The sequence below is a fragment of the Chlorocebus sabaeus genome, chromosome 15 (genome assembly GCF_047675955.1).
Source record: "Chlorocebus sabaeus isolate Y175 chromosome 15, mChlSab1.0.hap1, whole genome shotgun sequence".
NCBI classification, from domain to species: domain Eukaryota; kingdom Metazoa; phylum Chordata; class Mammalia; order Primates; family Cercopithecidae; genus Chlorocebus; species Chlorocebus sabaeus.
Genome location: NC_132918.1, coordinates 52435309 through 52455799, shown reverse-complemented (window position 1 = coordinate 52455799; position 20491 = coordinate 52435309). Strand labels below are relative to the sequence as shown.

Below are 20491 nucleotides of genomic sequence, written 5' to 3'. Positions count from 1 at the left end.
GAAATCAGTGAGACCACGAACCCACCAGAAGGAAAAAACTCCAGACACATCTGAACATCTGAAGGAACAAACTCCAGACACACCATCTTTAAGAACTGTTAACACTCACCGCGAGGGTTCACGGCTTCATTCTTGAAGTCAGTGAGATCAAGAACCCACCAATTCTGAACACACTACCATCAGAGTGAACAGGCAACCTATAGAATGGGAGAAAATTTTTGCAATCTAACCATCTGACAAAGGGCTAATATCCAGAATCTACAAAGAACTTAAACAAATTTACAAGAAAAAATCAAACAATCCCATCAAAAAATGGGTGAAGGATATGAACAGACACTTTTCAAAAGAAGACATTTATGCAGCCAACAGACACATGAAAAAATGCTCATTATCACCGGTCACCAGAGAAATGCAAATCAAAATCACAATGAGATACCATCTCATACCAGTTAGAATGGCGGTCATTAAAAAGTCAGGAAACAACAGGTGCTGGAGAGGATATGGAGAAATAGAAAGGTTTTACACTGTTGGTAGGACTGTAAACTAGTTCAACCATTGTGGAAGACGGTGTGGTGGTTCCTCAAGGATCTAGAACTAGAAATACCATTTGACCCAGTCATCCCATTACCGGGGATATACCCAAAGGATTATAAATCATGCTACTATAAAGACACATGCACAGGTATGTTTATTGCAGCACTATTCACAATAGCAAAGTCTTGGAATCAACCCAAATGTCCATCAATGATAGACTGGATTAAGAAAATGTGGCACATATACATCATGGAATACTATTCAGTCATAAAAAAAGAATACTTCATGTCCTTTGTAGGGACATGGATGAAGCTGGAAACCATCATTCTGAGCAAACTATCGCAAGGATAGAAAACCAAACACCACATGTTCTCACTCATAGGTGGGAACTGAACAATGAGAACACTTAGGCACAGGGTGGGGAACATCACACACCGGGGCCTGTCATGGGATGGGGGGATGGGGGAGGGATAGCATTAGGAGAAATACCTAATGTAAATGACGAGTTAATGAGTGCAGCACACCAACATGGCACATGTATACATATGTAACAAACCTGCACACTGTGCACGTGTACCCTAGAACTTAAAGTATAATAAATACATGTATAAATAAACCCAAGGGCCGGGTGCAGTGGCTCGCACCTGTAATCCCTGCACTTTGGGAGGCCAAGGCAGGCAGATCATGAGGTCAGGAGATCGAGACTAGCCTGGCCAACATGGTGAAACCCCATCTTTACTAAAAATAGAAAAAATTAGCCAGGTGTGGCGGCTCACGCCTGTAATCCCAGCTACTTGAGAGGCTGAGACAGGAGAATCACTTGAACCTGGGAGATGGAAGTTGCGGTGAGACAATATCGTGCCACTGCACTCCAGCCTGGGCGACAGAGAGAGACTCTGCCTCGGAAAAAATAAAAAATAAATAAAACTAAAAATAAACCCAAAAGAAGAGAAACATAAGCAGAGAAGAGATAAAACAGAGAGAAAAGCACATGGTACTTGACAATATGGTAGATTTAAATCCACATCAGTAATTACATTAATCATGAATGGCTCCAGTTAAGAGAAAGACTGTCAAACTAGATTTTTAAAAATCAAGCTATATGCTCTTGAAGGGAAAAAAGACATCTAAAATACTAAAAAGCCATTTAAAATAAAAACATTAAAGCAGTTAAAAGAGAATAAAGAAACAATTCTGGGACGATGGCATGGCCACAGCATAGTTTTTTCATCTCTGCATCCCACATTAAAACAGAAGCAACTAGAGAGCAAAGTTAAAAACCCAGAAGCAATACGGCGGGTCTTCCCTATACATTGGGGATTCGTTTCAGAACCACCTGCAAGTACCAAAATCTATGGATGCTCAAGTTCCTTCTATTAAATGGTGTTGGCCTTCCTTATCTGCAGGTTTCAATCTGCAGTCGGTTGAATCTGTGGATACAAAACTGGCAGATATAGAGAGCTAACTGTATTTATATCAAAAGCTGGTGAAAAGTTATTCTTACAAACACTAAAATATAAGTGGAGGAGGGCAAACCACTAACAGCCATAAAAGCTGCATGGTACCAGCATCTGTGCAGGAATCAAAAACAGCTACAGGCAGCTACAGGTTATGAGAATGAGAGAACTTCCGAATTCATTGGTATCACTAATATTCACTATGGCACTAACATGAAACAGGAGGTGAAACCAGAAGCGGTTTTACCCTTTCCTAGAAGAAAAACAGAACATGCTGGAACCCTGTAAAAACTCAAAATGGACATGTTACAGTTCCATGACAGAACCCGTGATGAGAAGAAACTTCTGGGAATAGAATCAAAATTGAGCAACATAGGGATGAGAGAAGGGAAGATTCACACCAAAATAGGGAAGATAATAGAAGCAGGAAGTCTCAGAAAACAAACTGTCATATTTTCAAACACTACACAAAAATAATAGAAGTCTAAGATGTTAGAAAAGCTTTCCTGAACTCTCAACCATCATAAAAGTTCAGAAAAACTAATTTTACATAAAAGTGAGCAAAGAAAAGCACTGAGGTCTAACCCCATCAAAAGTTAATATTGAAGGCAGAGCAAGATGACCAAAAAGAAGCCTCCACCAATTGTCCTCCAATAGGAACACTAAATTTAAGAACTATCTTTCCAAAAACCACCTTCATAAGAACCAAAAATCAGGTGAGCAATCACAGTAACTGGTTTTAACTTCATATGGCTGAAAGAGGCACCAAAGAGGGTAAGAAAGACATTTATAAATTGCCAATACCATTCTCCCCCAATCCCCCAGTAACGGCCAGCCATGTGGCGCAGACAGAGAATCTGTGCACTCAGGGAAAGTAGAGTGCAATGACTGTGGAACTTTGCATTTTGAAAGGCAGTACCAACACCACCAGGAAGAAGTCAACTGGCATCCACTGGAGGGATCATTTAGACCAGTCCTAGCCAGAGGGGAATCACCCACCCCAGTAGTCAGAACCTGAGTTTCAGCAAGCCTCGCCAACCTGAGTTAAAGGGCTCTGGGGTCCTAAATAAACTTGAAATGCTATCTAGGCCACAAGAACTGCAACTCCAAGGAAAGTCCTAGTGCTATGCTGGGCTCAGAGCTAGTGCTCTTGAGGGGCATGTGACCCAGTGAGACAACAGCCAGGGCAACTAAAGGAGCGCTTGCATCACCCCTCCCCCAACCCCAGGCAGTGCAGCTTGCAGTTCCAAAAGTAAACCTTTCCTTCCGCTTGAGGAGACAAGAGGGAAGAGTAAAGAGAACTTTGTCTTGCAACCTGGATACCAGCTCAGCCACAGTAGAACAGGGCACTGGGCAGAGTTATGAGGCCCCCATTCCAGACCCTAGCTCCCAAACAACATTTCTAGACACATCCTTGGCCAGAAAGGAGCCCACTGCCTTGAAGAGAAGGACCCACTCCTGGCAGGATTCATCATCTGCTGATTAAAGAGCCCTTGGGCCCTGAATAATCAGCAGCAGGAACCAGGTGGTATACGCCATGGGTACTGAGTGAGACTCAGACATGCTGGCTTCAGGTGTGATCCAGCACATTCACAGCTGTGGTGGCTATGAGGACAGACCCCTTCTGCTTAAGAAAAGTAGATGGAAGAGTAAAGAAGACTTTCCTGAGCTTAAATACCAGCTTGGCCAAAGTGGAGAAGAGCACTAAGAAAGCTCTCGCGGTTCTCAATTCCAGGTTTTGGCTCTTAGCTTCTCTGGACCCCACTCTGGACCAGAGGGGAAGCCACTGCCCTGAAAGATGAGTCCCAGGTCTGGTAGCATTCACCAGCTGACTAAAGAGCCTTGGGCCTTAAGTGAACACAGGCAGTATCCTGGCATACTCCCCATGGGTCTGTGGTGGCAGCAGACAAGAGGAGACTTCTCTGCCTCGGGAAAGGGGAGGGAAAAATGGGAAGAACCTTTTCTCATGGTTGTGGCGCCAGCACAGCCTCAGTAAAACAGAGCACCACGTAGGCTTCTAAGAATTCTGATTCCAGGCCCTGGTCAGACCAAGTACAGTCCCAGTGGGGCTGCCCACAGGGATGCCTGTGTCCCTCCCCTCCCCCAGTTCCAGGCAGCTCAGCACAGAGAGACTCCATTTGTTTCAGAGAAAGCAAGGGAAGACAAGAGTCTCTGCCTGGTAATCCACAGAATTCTTCCAGATCTCGTCCAAGACCAGCAAGGTGGTAACTTTATAAGTCTGCAAGAACCACAGCATTACTGAGCTTGGGGTATCCCCTAACTCAGATATAGCTGCAGTGACCAAAACCTCAGATCACAGCACTCAAGTCTCTGGAAAGTCTTCCCAAGAAGGATGGGTACAAACAAGCACAGACTACAAAGACTACAATACATACCTAATTCTTCAATGCCCAGACACCAACAAACATCCACAAGTATCAAGACCATCCAGGAGAACATGACCTCACCAAACAAACTAAATAAGATACCAGGGACCAATCCTAGACAGACAGAGATATGTGACATTTCAGACAGAATTCAAAATAGCTGTTTTGAAGAAACTCAAAGAAATTCAAGATGACACAGAGAAGGAATTCAGGATCCTATTAGACAAATTTAACAAAGAAACTGAAATAATTTTTTAAACTCAAGCAGAAATTCTGAGTGTGAAAAATGCAACTGACATAATGAAGAATACATCAGAGCGTCTTCATAGCATAATTGATCAAGCAGAAGAATCAGTGAGCCTGAACACAGGCTATTTGAAAATACATGGTCAGAGGAGACAAGAGAAACAAAGAATAAAAAAGAGGCTGGGCCCGGTGGCTCATGCCTATAATCCCAACACTTTGGGAGGCCGAGGAGGGTGGATCACCTAAAGTCAGGAGTTCGAGACCAGGCTGACCAATATGGTGAAACCCCATCTCTACTAAAAATACAAAAATTAGCTGGGCGTGGTGGCATGTGCCAGTAATCCCAGCTACTCAGGAGGCTGAGGCAGAATCACTTGAACCCGGGGGGTGGAGGTCATTGAGCCGAGATCCCGCCACTGCACTCCAGCCTGGGCAATAGAGCGAGACTCCATCTCAAAAAAAAAAAAAAAAAAGAAAAGAAAAGAAAAGAAGGAAGAATGAATCATGCCTATAAGATCTAGACAATAGTTTCGAAAGGGCAAATCTAAGCGTTATTGGCCTTAAAGAGGAAGTAGAGAGAGATAAGGGTAGAAAGTTTATTCAGCCTGGGCGCAGTAGCTCACGCGTGTAATCCCAGCACTTTGGGAGGCGAAGGCGGGTGGATCACCTGCAGTCAGGAGTTCGAGACCAGCCTGGCCAACGTGGTGAAACCCTGTCTCTACTAAAAATACAAAATTAGCCAGGTGTGGTGGCATACACCTGTAATCCCAGGTATGCGGGAGACTGAGGCACGAGAATCACCTGAACCCAGGAGGTAAAGGTTGCAGTGACCCGAGATCGCGCCATTGCACTCTAGTCAGGGTGACAAGAGTGAAACTCTGTCTCAAAAAAAAAAAAAAAAGAAAAAGAAAAGAAGGAAAGTTTATTCAAAGGAATAACAGAGAACTTCCTAAACCCAGAGAAAGATATCAATATTCAAGTACAAAACGGTTGCAGAAAACCAAGCCGATTTAACCCAAGGAGACTACCTCAAGGCATTTAATAAACTCCCAAGGTCAAGGAAAAAAAATTCTATAAGCAGCAAGAGAAAAGAAACAAATAATATACAATGGAGCTCCAATACATCTGGCAGAAGACATCTCAGTGTAAACTGTATAGGCCACGAGTGGCATGACATATTTAAAATGCTGACGCAAAAAAAAAATTTTACCCTAGAAGCAATAAGTTTGTTACCAGACAAACAAAAGTTGAGGAATTTCAACACCGGACCTGTCCTACAAGAAACACTAAAGGGAATTTTTTTAATCCGAAAGAAAAGGACGTTAATGAGCAGAAATTATTTGAAGGTACAAAACTCACTGGTAATAAAACATAACAGAGGCCAGGCACGGTGGCTCACGCCTGTAATCTCAACACTTTGGGACGCCGAGGTGGGTGGATCATGAGGTCAGGAGTTCAAGACCAGCCTGGCCGATGTGGTGAAACCCTGTCTCTACTAAAAATACAAAAAAATTAGCCAGGCTTGGTGGTGGGTGCCTGTAATCCCAGCTAGTCGGGAGGTTGAGGCAGAGAATAGATTGAACCCGGGAGGCGGAAGTTGCAGTGAGCCGAGATCGTGCCGCTGCACTACAGCCTGAGTGACAGAGCGAGACTTCATCTTAAAAAAAAAAAAAAAACAGAAAAATGGAATATTATAATACTGTAATTGTGTGTAAACTACTCAGATCTTGAGTAGAAAGATAAAAATATAAAACAATAAAAATAACTACAACAACTTTTCAAGATAGTACAATAAGACATAAAGAGAAACGACTAAGTTAAAAATGCAGGGAGACGAAATTAAAGTGTAGAGTTTTTATTAGTTTTCCTTTTGCCTGTTAGTTTGTTTATGCAATCAGTGTTGTTTAAAATAATGGAATAGGCCAGGTGCGGTGGCTCACGCCTGTAATCCCAGCACTTTTGGAGGCCAAGATGGGTGGATCACCTGAGGTCAGGAGTTCGAGACCACCCTGGCCAACATGGTGAAACCCCATCTCCACGAAAAATACAAAAATTAGCCAGGTATGGTGACACATGCCCATAGTCACAGCTACTCGGGAGGCTGAGGCAGGAGAATCGCTTGAACCTAGGAGGTGGAGCAATAGCCAAGATATCTTGTTTTGTGGCCAAGATAGTGCCACTGCACTCCAGTCTGGATGACAGAGCGAGACTCCATCTCAAAAAATTAAAAAATAAAAAATAAAATAATGAGCTGGGCACGGTGGCCTTTAATCCCAGCACTTTGGGAGGCTGAGGTGGGCAGATCACAAGGTCAAGCTCAAGACCAGCCTGGCCAACATAGTGAAACCTCGACTCTACTAAAAATACAAAAATTCTCTGGGCATGGTGGCGCGTGCCTGTAGTACCAGCTACTTGGGAGGCTGGGGCAGGAGAATCACTTGAACCCAGAAGACGGAGGTTTCAGTGAGCCATAATCATGCCACTGCATTCCAGCTTGGGTGACAGAACTAGACTCCATCTCAAAAAAAAATAAATACAAATAAATAAATAGGTAAAATAATGGATTATAAGATACTATTTTCAAGCCTCATGGTGACCTTACATCCAAAAACATACAATGGATACACAAAAAATAAGAAGCAAGAAATTAAAACATACCATCTGAGAAAAATCACCTTCACTAAAGGAAGGTAGGAAAGAAAGAAAAAGACCACAAAACAACCAGAAAACAACAAAATGACAGTAGTAAGTCCCTATTTGTCAATAACATTGAACATAAATGGACTAAACTCTACAATCAAAACACTAGAGTGGCCGAACTGAAATATACTTCACCTATAAAGACACATATAGACTGAAAATTAAGAAATGGAAAAGGATATTACATGCCAATGGAATCCAGTATATCAGGAGTAGCTATTCTTACATCAGACAAAAGCGATTTTAAGACAAAAACTGTAAGAAGAGACAAACAAGGTCATTATATAATGATAAACGGTCAATTGAGCAAGAGTATGTAACAACTGTAAATATTATACACCCAACACTGGAGTACCCAGATATATAAAGCAAATATTACCAGGGCTCGAGAGAGATAATTCCCAATACAATAATAGTTGAAGACTTCAACACCACAGTTTCATCAGACAGATCATCCAGACATAAAATCAAAAAAGAATCATCTGACTTAATCTGCACTATAGAACAAATGGACCTAATAGATACTTACAGATGTTTCATCCAATGGCTGAAGAATACACATTCTTCTCCTCAGTACATGGATCAGTCTCAAGTATGGACCATAGGTTAGGCCACAAAACAAGTGTTAAAACATTAAAAACAAACTGGAATAACATAAAGTATCTTCTCTGACCACAATGGAATAAAACTAGAAATCAGTAACAAGAGGAATTTGGGAAACTATTCAAACATATGGAAATTAATCAATAGGCTCCTGAATCATCAGTGGGTCAATGAAGAGATTAAGAAGGAAACTGAAAAATTTCTTAAAACAAATGAGAATGGAAACAGAACATACCAAAACCTATGGGATATAGTGAAAACAGTACTGAGAGAAATTTATAGCTGTAAGTGCCTATATGAAAAAGAAAAACTTCAAATAAACAACCTAATAATGCATGTTAAAGAACTAGAAAAGCAAGAGCAAACCAAACTGAAAGTAGAAAAAATAATAAAGGTTACAGGAAAAATAAATGAAATTGAAACAAATAAAACAAGACATAAGGACGATGAAACAAAAAGTTGGTTTTTTGAAAAGATGTAGAAAACTGACAAACTCTTAGCCAGACTAATGATGAAAAAAGAGAAAAGACTCAAATAAAATCAGAGATGACAAAGGAGACATTACAATCAATATTGCAGAAATACAAAGGATCATTAGAGCCTACTAGGAGCAACTACATGCCAATAAACTAGAAAATCTAGAAGAAATGGATAAATTCCTAGACACATACAACCTACTAAGATTGAACCACAAAGAATCCAAAACCTGAACAGATCAATAACAATAACAACATTGAAGCTATAATAAAAAGTCCTCCAGCAAAGAAAAGCCTGGGACTCGATGGCTTCACTGCTGAATTCTACCAAACATTTAAAGAACTAATACCAACCCTACTCAAACCATTCTGAAGAATGGAAGAGGAGGGAATACATCCAAACTCATTATCTGAGGCCAGTATTACCCTGATACCAAAACCAGACAAAGACATATCAAAAAAAGAGAGAGGAAAAAAAAAAAACCTACAGGCCAATATCCCTGATTAATATTGATGCAAAAATCCTCAACAAAATACTAGCAAACCAAATTCAACAACACATTAAAAAGATCATTCACCATGACTAAGTGGGATTTATCCCAGGGATTGCAAGGATGATTCAACATATGCAAATCAATCAATGTAATACATCATATCAACAGAATGAAAGGCAAAAACCATATGATCATTTCAATTGATGCTGAAAAAGCACTCGATAAAATTCAACATCCCTTCATGATTAAAAAAAAAAAAAAAAAAAAAACTTAAGAAAACTGAGTATAAAAGGAACATACCTCCACATAATAAAAGCCATATATGACAGACCCACAGGCAGTATCATACTGAATCGGGAAAAACTGAAAGCCTTTCCTCTAAGATCTGGAACAGAATAAGGATAAAAAATTGACAAACCTTTAGCCAGACTAATGAAGGAAAAAAGATTCAAACAATATCAGAGATGAAAAAGGACTGGAATTGCTCTAGCTAGGACTGGAATTGCTCTAGCTAGAGATGAAAAAGGACTGGAATTGCTCTAGCTAGCAGTTAGACAAGAGAAAGGAAAAAAAGGGCATCAAAATTTGAAATAAGTCAAATTACCCTTGTCTGCAGGCGGTATGATCTTATATTTGGAAAAACCTGAAGACTCCACCAAAAAGCTATTTGAACTGATAAATTCAGTAAAGCTGCAAGATACAAAATCAGCTTACAAAAATCAGTAGCATTTCTATAAAATAACAATGACAATCTGAAAAAGAAATCAAAACAGTAATCCCCATTTACAATAGCCTCAAAGAAAATTAAACACCTAGGAATTAATTGAACCAATCAAGTAAAACATCTCTACAATGAAAATTATAAAATACTGATGACAGAAGTTGAAGAGGCCACAAAAAATGAAAAGATATTCCATGTGCATAGATTGAAACAATCAATATTGTTAAAATATCTATACTACTCAAAGCAATCTACTGATTCAATGCAAATGCCTAGCAAAATACCAGTAACATTCTTCACAGAAATAGACAAAATAATCCTAAAATTTATATGGAACCACAAAAGACCCAGAATAGCCAAAGCTATCCTGAGCAAAAAGAATAAAACTGGAGGAATCACATTAACTGATTTCAAATTATATTACAGAGTTACATTAACCAAAACAGCATACTACTGCCACAAAAACAGACATATAGACCAATGGAACGGAACAGAAAACCCAGAAACAAATCCACATACTGACAGTGAACTCATTACTGACAAAGGTGCCAAGAACATACACTGGGGAAAGGAAAGTCTCTTCAATGAATGGTGCTGGGAAACTGGGTATCGATATGCAGAAGAATGGAACTAGACCCCTATCTCTCACCATATACAAAAATCAAATAAAAATGAATCAAGACTTAAATCTAAGCCCTCAAACTATGAAAGTACTACAAAAAAATGGAGGAAACTCTCCAGGACATTGGATTGGGCAAAGATTTCTTGAGTAATAGACCACAAGCACAGGCAACCAAAGCAAAAATAGACAAGTGGGATCACATTGAGTTAAACAGCTTCTGCACAGCAAAGGAAACAACAGAGTGAAGAGACGGCCCACAGAATGGGAGAAAATATTTGTAAACTACCCTTCTGACGAGTGTTAATAACCAGGATGTATAAGGATCTCAGACAACTTTTTTTTTTTTTTTTTTGAGTCTCACTCTGTCGCCCAGGCTGGAGTGCAGTGGCACAATCTCGGCACAATGCAACCTCCGCCTCCTGGGTTCAAGCGATTCTCTTGCCTCGGCCTCCTGAGTAGCTGAGATTACAGGCACATGCCACCACACCCGGCCAATTTTTTATATTTTTGGTAGGAAATCAGCATATTAAAGAGATATCTGCACTCTCATGTTTACTGCAACATTATTCACAACAGCCAAGATTTGGAAGCAACCTAAGTGTCCCTCGACAGACAAATGGATAAAGAAAATCTGGCCGGGCGCAGTGGCTCAAGGCTGTAATCCCAGCACTTTGGGAGGCCAAGACGGGCGGATCACGAGGTCAGGAGATCAAGACCATCCTGGCTAACACGGTGAAACCCCGTCTCTACTAAAAAAATACAAAAAACTAGCCAGGCGAGGTGGCCGGTGCCTGTAGTCCCAGCCACTGGGGAGGCTGAGGCAGGAGAATGGCGTAAACCCGGGAGGCGGAGCTTGCAGTGAGCTGAGATCCAGCCACTGCACTCCAGCCTGGGTGACAGAGTCAGACTCCGTCTCAAAAAAAAAAAAAAAAAAAATCTGGTACATATGCATAATAGAGTACTACTCAGCCATAAAAAAAGAATGAGATCCTGTCCTTTGCAACAACATGGATGTAACTGGAAGTCATTATGTTAAGTGAAATAAGCCAGGCACAGAAAGACAAACATCGCATGTTCTCATTTATTTGTGGGATCCAAAAATCCAAACAATTGAACTCACGAAGACAGAGACTAGAAGAATGGTTACAAAGGCTGGGAAGAGTAACAGGTGGGCTGAGAGGAAGAGTGGATGTTCAATGGGTACAAAAAAATAGAATAAGATCTAGTATTTGCTAGTACAACGGGTTAACTATATTCAATAATAATATAATTGCACACTTTTAAGTAACTAAAAGACAGTAATTGGATTGTTTATAACACAAAGGATAAATGCTTAAGATGGTGGATACCTCACTTGCCCTGATATGATTACTATATATTATATGCCTGTATCAAAATATCCCATGTAACCCATAAATATACACATCTATGCACCTATGAAATTAAAAAATTTTTTAATTGTAAAAGTTCATATTAAAAAAGAGACTAATACCTCTACAGACAAGAAAAATGTACTAGAAAGACATGCTCACAAAAAAGATAGTAACTATAACCTCTATATTAAAACAAACTAAAATACATGGAAAACTCTGTAATATATGAACAACATAATTAGAAATAAGAAAAACTTGGAAATGAGTTGATAGAATCTAGAAATTAGTAACTTTTAAAAACTATTTCTGAAATGAAGATTAAAGAAGGAAAATGAATGAGTAAAGACTACAGACAATGCCTTAAGAGAAATAGAGATTAAAAGGAAAACAATTTTAAAAATTAAAAAGAAATGAAGAAATATGAAAATGACAAAGATAGGCAAAGAAGCTCAAACATACATATAATAGTGGTAATTGGAAAAGAAAACTAAAACAACAGAACCAATAAAAAAAAAACTATAATTCAGGAAACTTTCCTGATTTTAAAATTCATACAGAGCTGCAAAAGACTTATAATAGCCAAAATAACTTTGAAAAAGAACAGGCTGTCCATGGTGGTTCACACCTGTAATCCCAGCACTTTGGGAGACTGAGGCAGGAGGATGGTTTGAGGTCCAGGAGTTCAAGACTAGACTGGGAAATACAGCAAGACCCCATCTCTACAAAAAAATAAAGATTAGCCAGGCATCGTGGCATGAACCTGTAGTCCTAGCTACTTATGAGCCTGAGGTGGGAAGACAACTTGAACCCAGGAGTTTAATCAGTGAGCTATGATTGTGCCACTGCACACTAGGCTGGGTGACAAAGTAAGACCCTATCTCTAAATTAATAAATGAATGAATGAAAAAGAAGAACAAAGTTGAAGGACTAATACTACATCATTTCAAGGTTTATAAAGTTACAGTAATCAAGACAATGTAGCATTGATATCAAGGTAGACAAACAGATTAATGAAACAAAATAGAGTCCAGAAACAGACTCATACATATATGGACAACTAATTTTCACCAAAGATATGAAGGTAATTTAGCAGAAAAAATCAGTTTTGTTTTTCAATAAATGATGCTAGAACAATGGGATAGCCATATACAAAAAAAAAAAAAAAAGAAAGAAAGAAAAAGGACTTTCAGCCATATCTCACACCATATACCAAAAATTAAAATGAATGACATAAATCTAAAACTTAAAATCACAACATGTCTAGAAAAACACAGAAAAACTGTATGACCTTGAGTTAGGCAAACATGTCTATGATATGACACCAAAAGCATGATACAATTCAAGAACAAACGGGGCTTCACAAAAATAATGTCTGCTCTTTAAAAGGTACCATTCTGAGAATGAAAAAAGAAACCACATACTCAGAGAAAATAATCAGGAATCAGAAAAGGTTCATATCCAGAATATATAAGGAACTCTCAAAACTCAGTAAGGAAGTTAACATCAACAAAAAGTAAACAATGGTCAAAAAATTTCAATAGACATTTCACAAAAGAAGACATACAGATGGCAAGTAGGCACACAAAAAGATGCTAAACATTGTTAGTCAGGAGGGAAATGCACATTAAAACACACGATGTGACACCACTACACATATTAGAATGGCTAAGAATGACTATACCAAGTGTTTTCGAGGATGTGAGGGAACTAGAACTCTCATATACTGCTGATGGGAATTTAACTAGTACAACCACTTTGTAAATCACTTTGGCTATTTCTTAAAAGGTTAAGCACTTACCATAAGACCCAGCCATGCAATTCCTAGAATTCACCCAAGAGAAATGAGAGCATTATGTCCATGCAAAGACTGTACACAAATGTTCATAAGAGCTTTATCTATAATAGCCAGAAACTGGAAACAACTCAAATGTCCAGCAGCAGGTGAACAAACTGTGGTATACCCATTGGATGTAATACCCCTCAACAATAAAAAAGAATATGTGCAATATGGATAAACATCAAAATAATTATGCTGAAAGCCAGCCATAAAATAGTACATACTACAACATTCCATTTATATAAAACTCTAGAAAATGAAAACCAACTTGTGGTGACAGAAAGCAGATCAGTAGTTGCTGAGATAATTGGAGGCTAGACACAGAGACTACTAACGAGAACAAGGGAGTTTGGGGGGATGATGGATATATTGATAATCCTGATTGGGGTGATGGTTTCATAGGTGTATATGTATGTCAAAACTTATATTTTATACTACATATGTGCAGCTTGTTGTATATTAAATATATCTCAATAAAGCTGTCTTAAAAATAAAGTTTTCCTGAAATTTAAAAAAAGATTTGAAACTACAAATGTAAAGAAAATATCAAGTACCTGAGAATACTGACCGAAAACAACCGACACAGTGATACATTCTAATATTACCAGACTTCAATGAAAAAGAAAAAATTTGGCTAGGCGTAGTGGCTCATGCCTGTAATCCCAGCACTTCGGGAGGCTGAGGCAGGTGGATCACTTGAGCCTGGGTTCATGACCAGCCTGGGCAACATGGCAAAACTCTGTCTCTCAAAAAAAAAAAAAAAAAAAAAAAAATTAGCTGGGCGTGGCAGCATACATCTGTAGTCCTAGCTACTCAGGAGGCTGAGGTGGGAGGACTGCTTGAACCCAGGAGGTGGAGGCTGCAGTGAGCCAAGTTCATAGTACTGCACTACAGCCAGGGTGATAGAGTAAGACTGTATCTCAAAAAGAAAAAAAATAAATAAATTATTTGGTCATCTACAAAAAAAAACCCCACATGACTTACAAGAAGAAGAAAAATTAGATAATAATCTGACTTTGATACCAATACTTTATTCCAGAAGAAAAAGGAGTAATGTATTTAAGAAAATCAAGGAAAAGAAGTGTGAGCCCAAGACTTTATATCTGCAAAATTGACTTTCAAGTATAAAAAGAACAAACTTTTATCAATATATAAGAACTCAGACAATATTCCTTCCTGAGGAATCTAAACAATGTATTAGCGTCAGGTAGCCAAAATGCCTACAGAGACCTCAGCATAAACACTGGTGGTAAACATTAAATTATGAATAGAACTAATAGGCTAAGAGGGAAAAAGCAGAACATGAAATGGCTATATACTCTGACAATGCAGATAGAGCACAACTGTTAGAGAAGAAAAAATTGGAAGAACATAAGTAAAAAAAAAAGGTTTAATGTTTTCAGTAATCATACTGATGGTGATTTTAGAAATACAGTTCTGATACGGTCATATGTATAATACAGAATAATGAGTAAATATGGAATATTCAATTATCTCCTATATTCTTGAGAATCATGATTCTCAGTATGGAAAAAAGGAGTTACAGTTGTGATAGAGAAGTTGTTAAGTAAAAGCTCTGTAGTCTCAATCTGAAGACTGGCAGCAGAACACATTAGGTATCTTTTAACATGTATGTCTATAGATATATATAGGTATCCTAGCTCTGTCTACTGAAATACCTGAAACAGTGACTAACTCAGGATCTTTAGCATTCAGACTGTAACTGAAATATCATTTCCTTCTAAAAAAAAACCAGGGCATTTTAAAGAAATGGCTGATTTCATATCTGCGATACGAATTGTTCAATATATTGTATAACAAGGAAGCTATCAAAAACTAGGAGGCCAGGCTCACGGTGCGGCTTGGCCAACATGGTGATACCCCGTTTCTACTAAAAATACACACACGAAAAAATAGCCGGTCCTCGTGGTGTGTGCCTGTAATCCCAGCTACTTAGGAGGCTGAGGCAGGAGAATCACTTGAACCCAGAAGATGGAGGTTGCAGAGAGCTGAGATTGCGCCACTGCACTCCAACCTGGACAACAGAGTGAGACTCCATCTCACAAAAAAACCACAAGAAACAGAGAAGTGATTACTACAAAACTATAAAACCCAGAAGAATGGTGACTAAATGGGAACACAGGAGTTGTGACTGGGATAGGGTAACAGAGGGGATCTGGCATAGCTGAATGGTATGGTCTTGTAATAATTTATTAAGCTATACATTTGGTATGTGATTTATAATAAAAATTTCATTTTACAATAAAAAGATTTTGTTAAATAACAAAAACAGTAAAGTAAAGGAAATGCTAATCAAAAGAAAGCTGGTACAGGTTGAACATTCCTAATATGAATATTTGAAATCCAAAATGCTCCAAAATCGAAAACTTTTTGAGCACCAACTTGACACCACAAGTAGAAAATTCCACACCTGACCTTATGTAACAGGTCACGGTCAAAACTTGGTTTCATGCATAAAACTATTAAAAACATATAAAATTAGCTTCAGGCTATGTGTATAAGGCGTACATGAAACAATAAATGAATTTTGTGTTTAGAGTTACCCAACTCTAAACAAGATAACTCATGTATATACAAATATTCCAATTTTTTTTTTTAATCCAAAAGTCCAAAACATAGTTCCAAGCAGTGCAGATAAGGGATAGTAACCTGGAGAGCTCTGTAGCCAGACTGCCTGGGTTCAAATCATGGATTCTGCCACACAGCCAGGAGAGTACAGTACTAATCTCTGTGTGCTTCAATTTCCTCATCATAAAATGAGGATAATAAAAGTACTCAGCTCACAAGTTAAAGATTAGGAGAGTTAATACAGAAAGAACATAAAGCATTGCCTGGCACACAGCAGGATGGAGACAGTGATTAGAGTTGGTGATCAGCTTTCTGTGTTATCTTAAGTAGGTACTTAACCTCTCTGAGCTTCAGCTTCTTTGCTACGTTGTAAAATATCTACCTGATAGGATTATCAGGAAGTCAAAAGGAAATATATGTAATGAACCTAGTATAGTACTCAACAGATTACATACTTTTCCGTGGTCTCCCAACATCTGGAGTCATCCGTTACATTAGACATACCTCAGTCATAGCATACTACTCTTGCACTTTACACCTGGTCATTCAGGTTGATCTCAATGAAATGATCACCCAACAAGTCTCATGTCTGAAACTGGATCTTCATCTAGGTTTCAAAAAGACAAAAAGAAGAAAATCTTGAAATGTTCAACTTCCTAGTAAGAATGGTCTTGTGTTACTCCCAGAGCAGGCATCCATGGTACTGGTAATCACAGATAAACCAGGCACAACTGAAATAATTGCTAACGCCCTTCCCAGCTCACCACCATACACCTCTTCCCTTCTCTTCTCTCCCCTTATCTTTCCTCTCCCTACCTTGTTAAGACATTTAGCTGGGTATCCAAATCTATCATCATCTATCATCAATTCTGACTTCCGGCTCCACAGGTAGGATATTCTCATTTGCAAGGATACTAAAATGAAGCATCCTCAGACAAACTACAACTGATCACAAAAGCAAACACAGGAACAAAACTACTCCTCATTTGCAGCTGTGACCAAACCCTCCTTTTCAGAGGTCCATTCTATGAAATTAACAGGCCAATAGTTTGCAGCAGCCTTTTCCCCACTACAGGCTGTCCCCACTTCCAGGACAAAGGTCTGGAACTTTTAAAGTCACAGGAAGAGACCAAATGCCTTCTAGGGCCAAAACAGAAGCTACAGCTTTAATTAGTGTCATAATACACTTAAAATAAGATGGTGGGGGTAGGAGTCAGAGGGTAGGAGTTGTCTTGTACATGGCATAGTAAGCCAGGCATAGAAAAGCAAAAACATAATTGTATCTTCTGACACTTTCTAGGTTTCCCGAGTGTTTCAGCCAAATTGCCCTTTATAGGTCTGAAGTCCCTTGTAACATGCTCCATACCTTAAAATTTAATTATCTTTTCACCATTTGGGGTCGGGGAGGGGAGCTGACAATAAACCATGTCCAGTAACTGTTCCTTCTCAACTGAATCACACCAAAATCTGTAAGCGTCTTCAAAAGCATATACTTCAAATTACTGCAATAAATGAACATGTAACCCTTTCGAAGTCTCTATTCCTTATTAAATGCAAAAGCTCTATTCTGAAAATATGGCAACTTGCTGTTTAATGTTCCTAAGAAAGAGCTGAACCTACCCCAAATAGGAAAGAGTTAAAATGGAATGTCATCTCAACCAAATCATTCTGTCTCGCGAGAGGTGACATGAAGGGGCAGAACCTTGCTTTGAAGCAAAAGCTGTAGGGAAAACTCCAAGTCAGCCACCTCTTCCCCAAAAGGCAGGGTTAGGGGAGGCCAGAGTCTACTTGGCAATATTTAAAGTACAAAACGCATTGCAGAGGCTTGAAACCAATATGGATAATGCCTGCAGAGTGTTTAATATAATATACATACATATATATATATATATATATATTTTTTTTTTTTTTGATACGGAACCTCGCTCCCCAGGCTGGAGTGCAGTGGCACAATCTCAGCTCCCAGCAACCTCCGCCTCCCGAGTTCAAGCGATTGTCCTGCCTCAGCCTCCCGAGTTGCTGGATTACAGGCGCGCACCACCACGCCCGGCTAATTTTTGTATTTTTAGTAGAGACATGGTGGTTTCACCATGTTGGCCAGGGTGGTCTCCAACTCCTGACCTCAGGTGATCCGCTCACCTCGGCCTCCCAAAGTGCTGAGATTACAGGCGTGAGCCACTGCGCCCGGCCTGTTTAATATTAACAGTGATTGAAACACTGATTGAAAAACAGTGGCAGTAAAAAAGGAAACTCAGGTCTCTCTGTTACAGGTGTCTTAGCCTTCCGACATTTTTCACCTTGAAAAACTCCTATTAGGCCCTGTATAAAGTCAGAGGTCTCCTGAATCCGGAATGAGGTTAATAAACCGGAGAAAGAGATATTCACCTGTGCTATTCGCCTAACCGCCCCCTTCTGCTCCGAGTCCTCACTCCCCAAACAACCTTCGCGGTTGTTTGACACAAAACGGGCGCTTCAGTCCGGGTCGATTTTGGGGGATGGAGTAATTACCTACAGCTTAAATCGAATCTGTGCCCGCTGTGATTCTAAGCTTTACTCTTACTGCCTCATTTAACCCACACAACCACCTTGTAAGGCGAGAATTACCAGCTTTAGTATACAAATAAAGAATCCGAGGCGCTGAAACATTAAAGGAGAAGCCAAAGAACACAAAGCCTGGGGAGCTGGGACTGCACGCAGGTTTGTCCCATCCCCAAACCCTTACGCAGGGATTTTTAATTGGCGCGACCCTATCCCAGGCGGCTCCTCCCTGACAAGGGTCAGTCTGACCACTGTTAGGCCCAGGTGAGGTCAAGTCCGGGGTGCTCCGAGAAGGGGCTCACGACTACGCCTCTGAGAGCCCCGAGCGCCACTCACCTTCCTCAGTCGCCGCCTCCCACCAGCAGCCAGCCCGGCCCTGGCTAGGCTGGGATTACTACATCAGGCCCCGCCTCCGCGACCGTTACCGCCGCCGGGGAAGGGCGGCCAATCAAGCCCGAGCGCGTCGAGGGCCAGCCCCTCTTTAGCCTGCGAATGCCCCCAAACGATTCTCTCCAGCCTCACCCGGAAGCTGGGTCCGCCCCGCGCCCTCCGGTTGGCTCAGCTACTGGGGGCGGGGCTTATCGCAAACGCAGGCGTCGGTGCGACATGCTAGTCGTGGGCAAGCTGGCGTTTCCATCGCTCTCTTTAAGTACCCTGTCACTTACATGGAGCCTTATTTGCCTGGAAGATGTCAAACATACTTGTGGCCGTGGGTGAAAGTGAAGCCTGGGTTACCTGGCCACCAGAGACTGCCCTCTCTCTCGCCTCCTACCCCGCCGCGACTACGAGCTCTTGCTGGGGTACGGGTCAGCATGTTCTCGATGTTCCAGACCTGGCTGACCACTGTAGCAGCTGACATTTGGAGGACCCCAATAAATGTTTGTTGATGACATTTCATCTTCCCATTCAGCATTTTCCACATCTCGACGAAGCTTCAGGCCCTACCTCAGGCTGTAAATGTCCACCATTGTGATTGTATCTTATAGCCACATGGTGTCGCTGTTGACAACCTGTCTTTTCAAATCAGTCAAATGATGTAGGTGTGCGTAGATGCAGATCCCACAGGAGCCAGCAGGGATGTCCCATCGAGGGCATCAGCCAACGGTCTCTCATCAGAAGGTCCAAGGGCTCTTGGAGCTCAATACTTTCAGACCCTTCTTAGCCTTCTTCTAGGCAGCTGGGACTACACTTAAGTTTAATCTCTGTTTTTGCCCCATACAAACATGTCCCTACCACAACCTACGCCCACCCACTGTGCTTTCTATACCTGGATATTGACTCTAACGATGGTTAGCAGATTTGCATTTTCAATTCTCAAATCGCAAATAGTCTCAGTGCTTCCCTTTTCCAAGACAATAGGGTACCCTTGCATACTCTTCTGAGCATGGCTGCCCTAACTGTAGAGGCCAAACATCTTTGGGTCAGTTGTGATTATTTTGGATGCATGTGATATGAAATCTGAGTTAAATTGTCTTCCTAATAAATGAGGAAGTTGCTTATCTCGCATAACAGAAAGCCCAGAAGCAAGGGAGGCTTTAATTCAGTGGCTCAGCAAGTTAACAAGGACCCAGTTGCTATTAGTCTCTGCTCTGTTGTAAAAAAAAAAAAAAAAAAAAAAAAAAAAAAAGGTAGACTTCAAATTCATACTAACGTGATTTTCCAGATGTCTACTTGGAGAAATCAGGACCACATGCTTTCTTTTTCATCCAAAACCTTTCCTTCTGGTTTTTTGAGCCAATTAGGTCACACAGGTACACACTCTTCCTCTTTACCAGTAACTGCCTGGGAAATGTACAGACAGTTTAAGCCTGGGTTCCAGAAGTGAAAGGGAGCTATGACAATTGGAATTGGCAATGGTGTCAGTGCTCTTAGGGTCACATGAGTTGCAAGGTGGAGACCTGTAAAGGAGAAGAG

The 20491-nt window shown here is 40.3% G+C and overlaps 1 protein-coding gene across 8 annotated transcripts in view; it reads right to left on the bottom strand.

The window, feature by feature from the left end:
• Nucleotides 1-19052, bottom strand: part of CEP70 (centrosomal protein 70) — a 114197-nt gene extending 95145 nt beyond the window's left edge. For 3 of the 8 annotated variants that reach the window (XM_073023569.1, XM_073023571.1, XM_073023574.1), the window contains exons 1-2: nt 18914-19052; nt 16544-16646 (exon numbers count right to left, since the gene is read on the bottom strand). Coding sequence is in view for 2 of the 8 variants with exons in the window: in XM_073023574.1 (XP_072879675.1) it covers nt 16544-16552 (9 nt within the window). In the remaining 6 variants the exon portion in view is untranslated. Of the gene's footprint in view, nt 1-13411; nt 13435-16543; nt 16647-18913 lie in introns of those variants that run through there. The other 5 variants (XM_073023573.1, XM_008008954.3, XM_073023577.1 and 2 more) reach the window with 4 other exon arrangements.
• Between the last annotated feature and the right edge of the window lie 1439 nt (nt 19053-20491).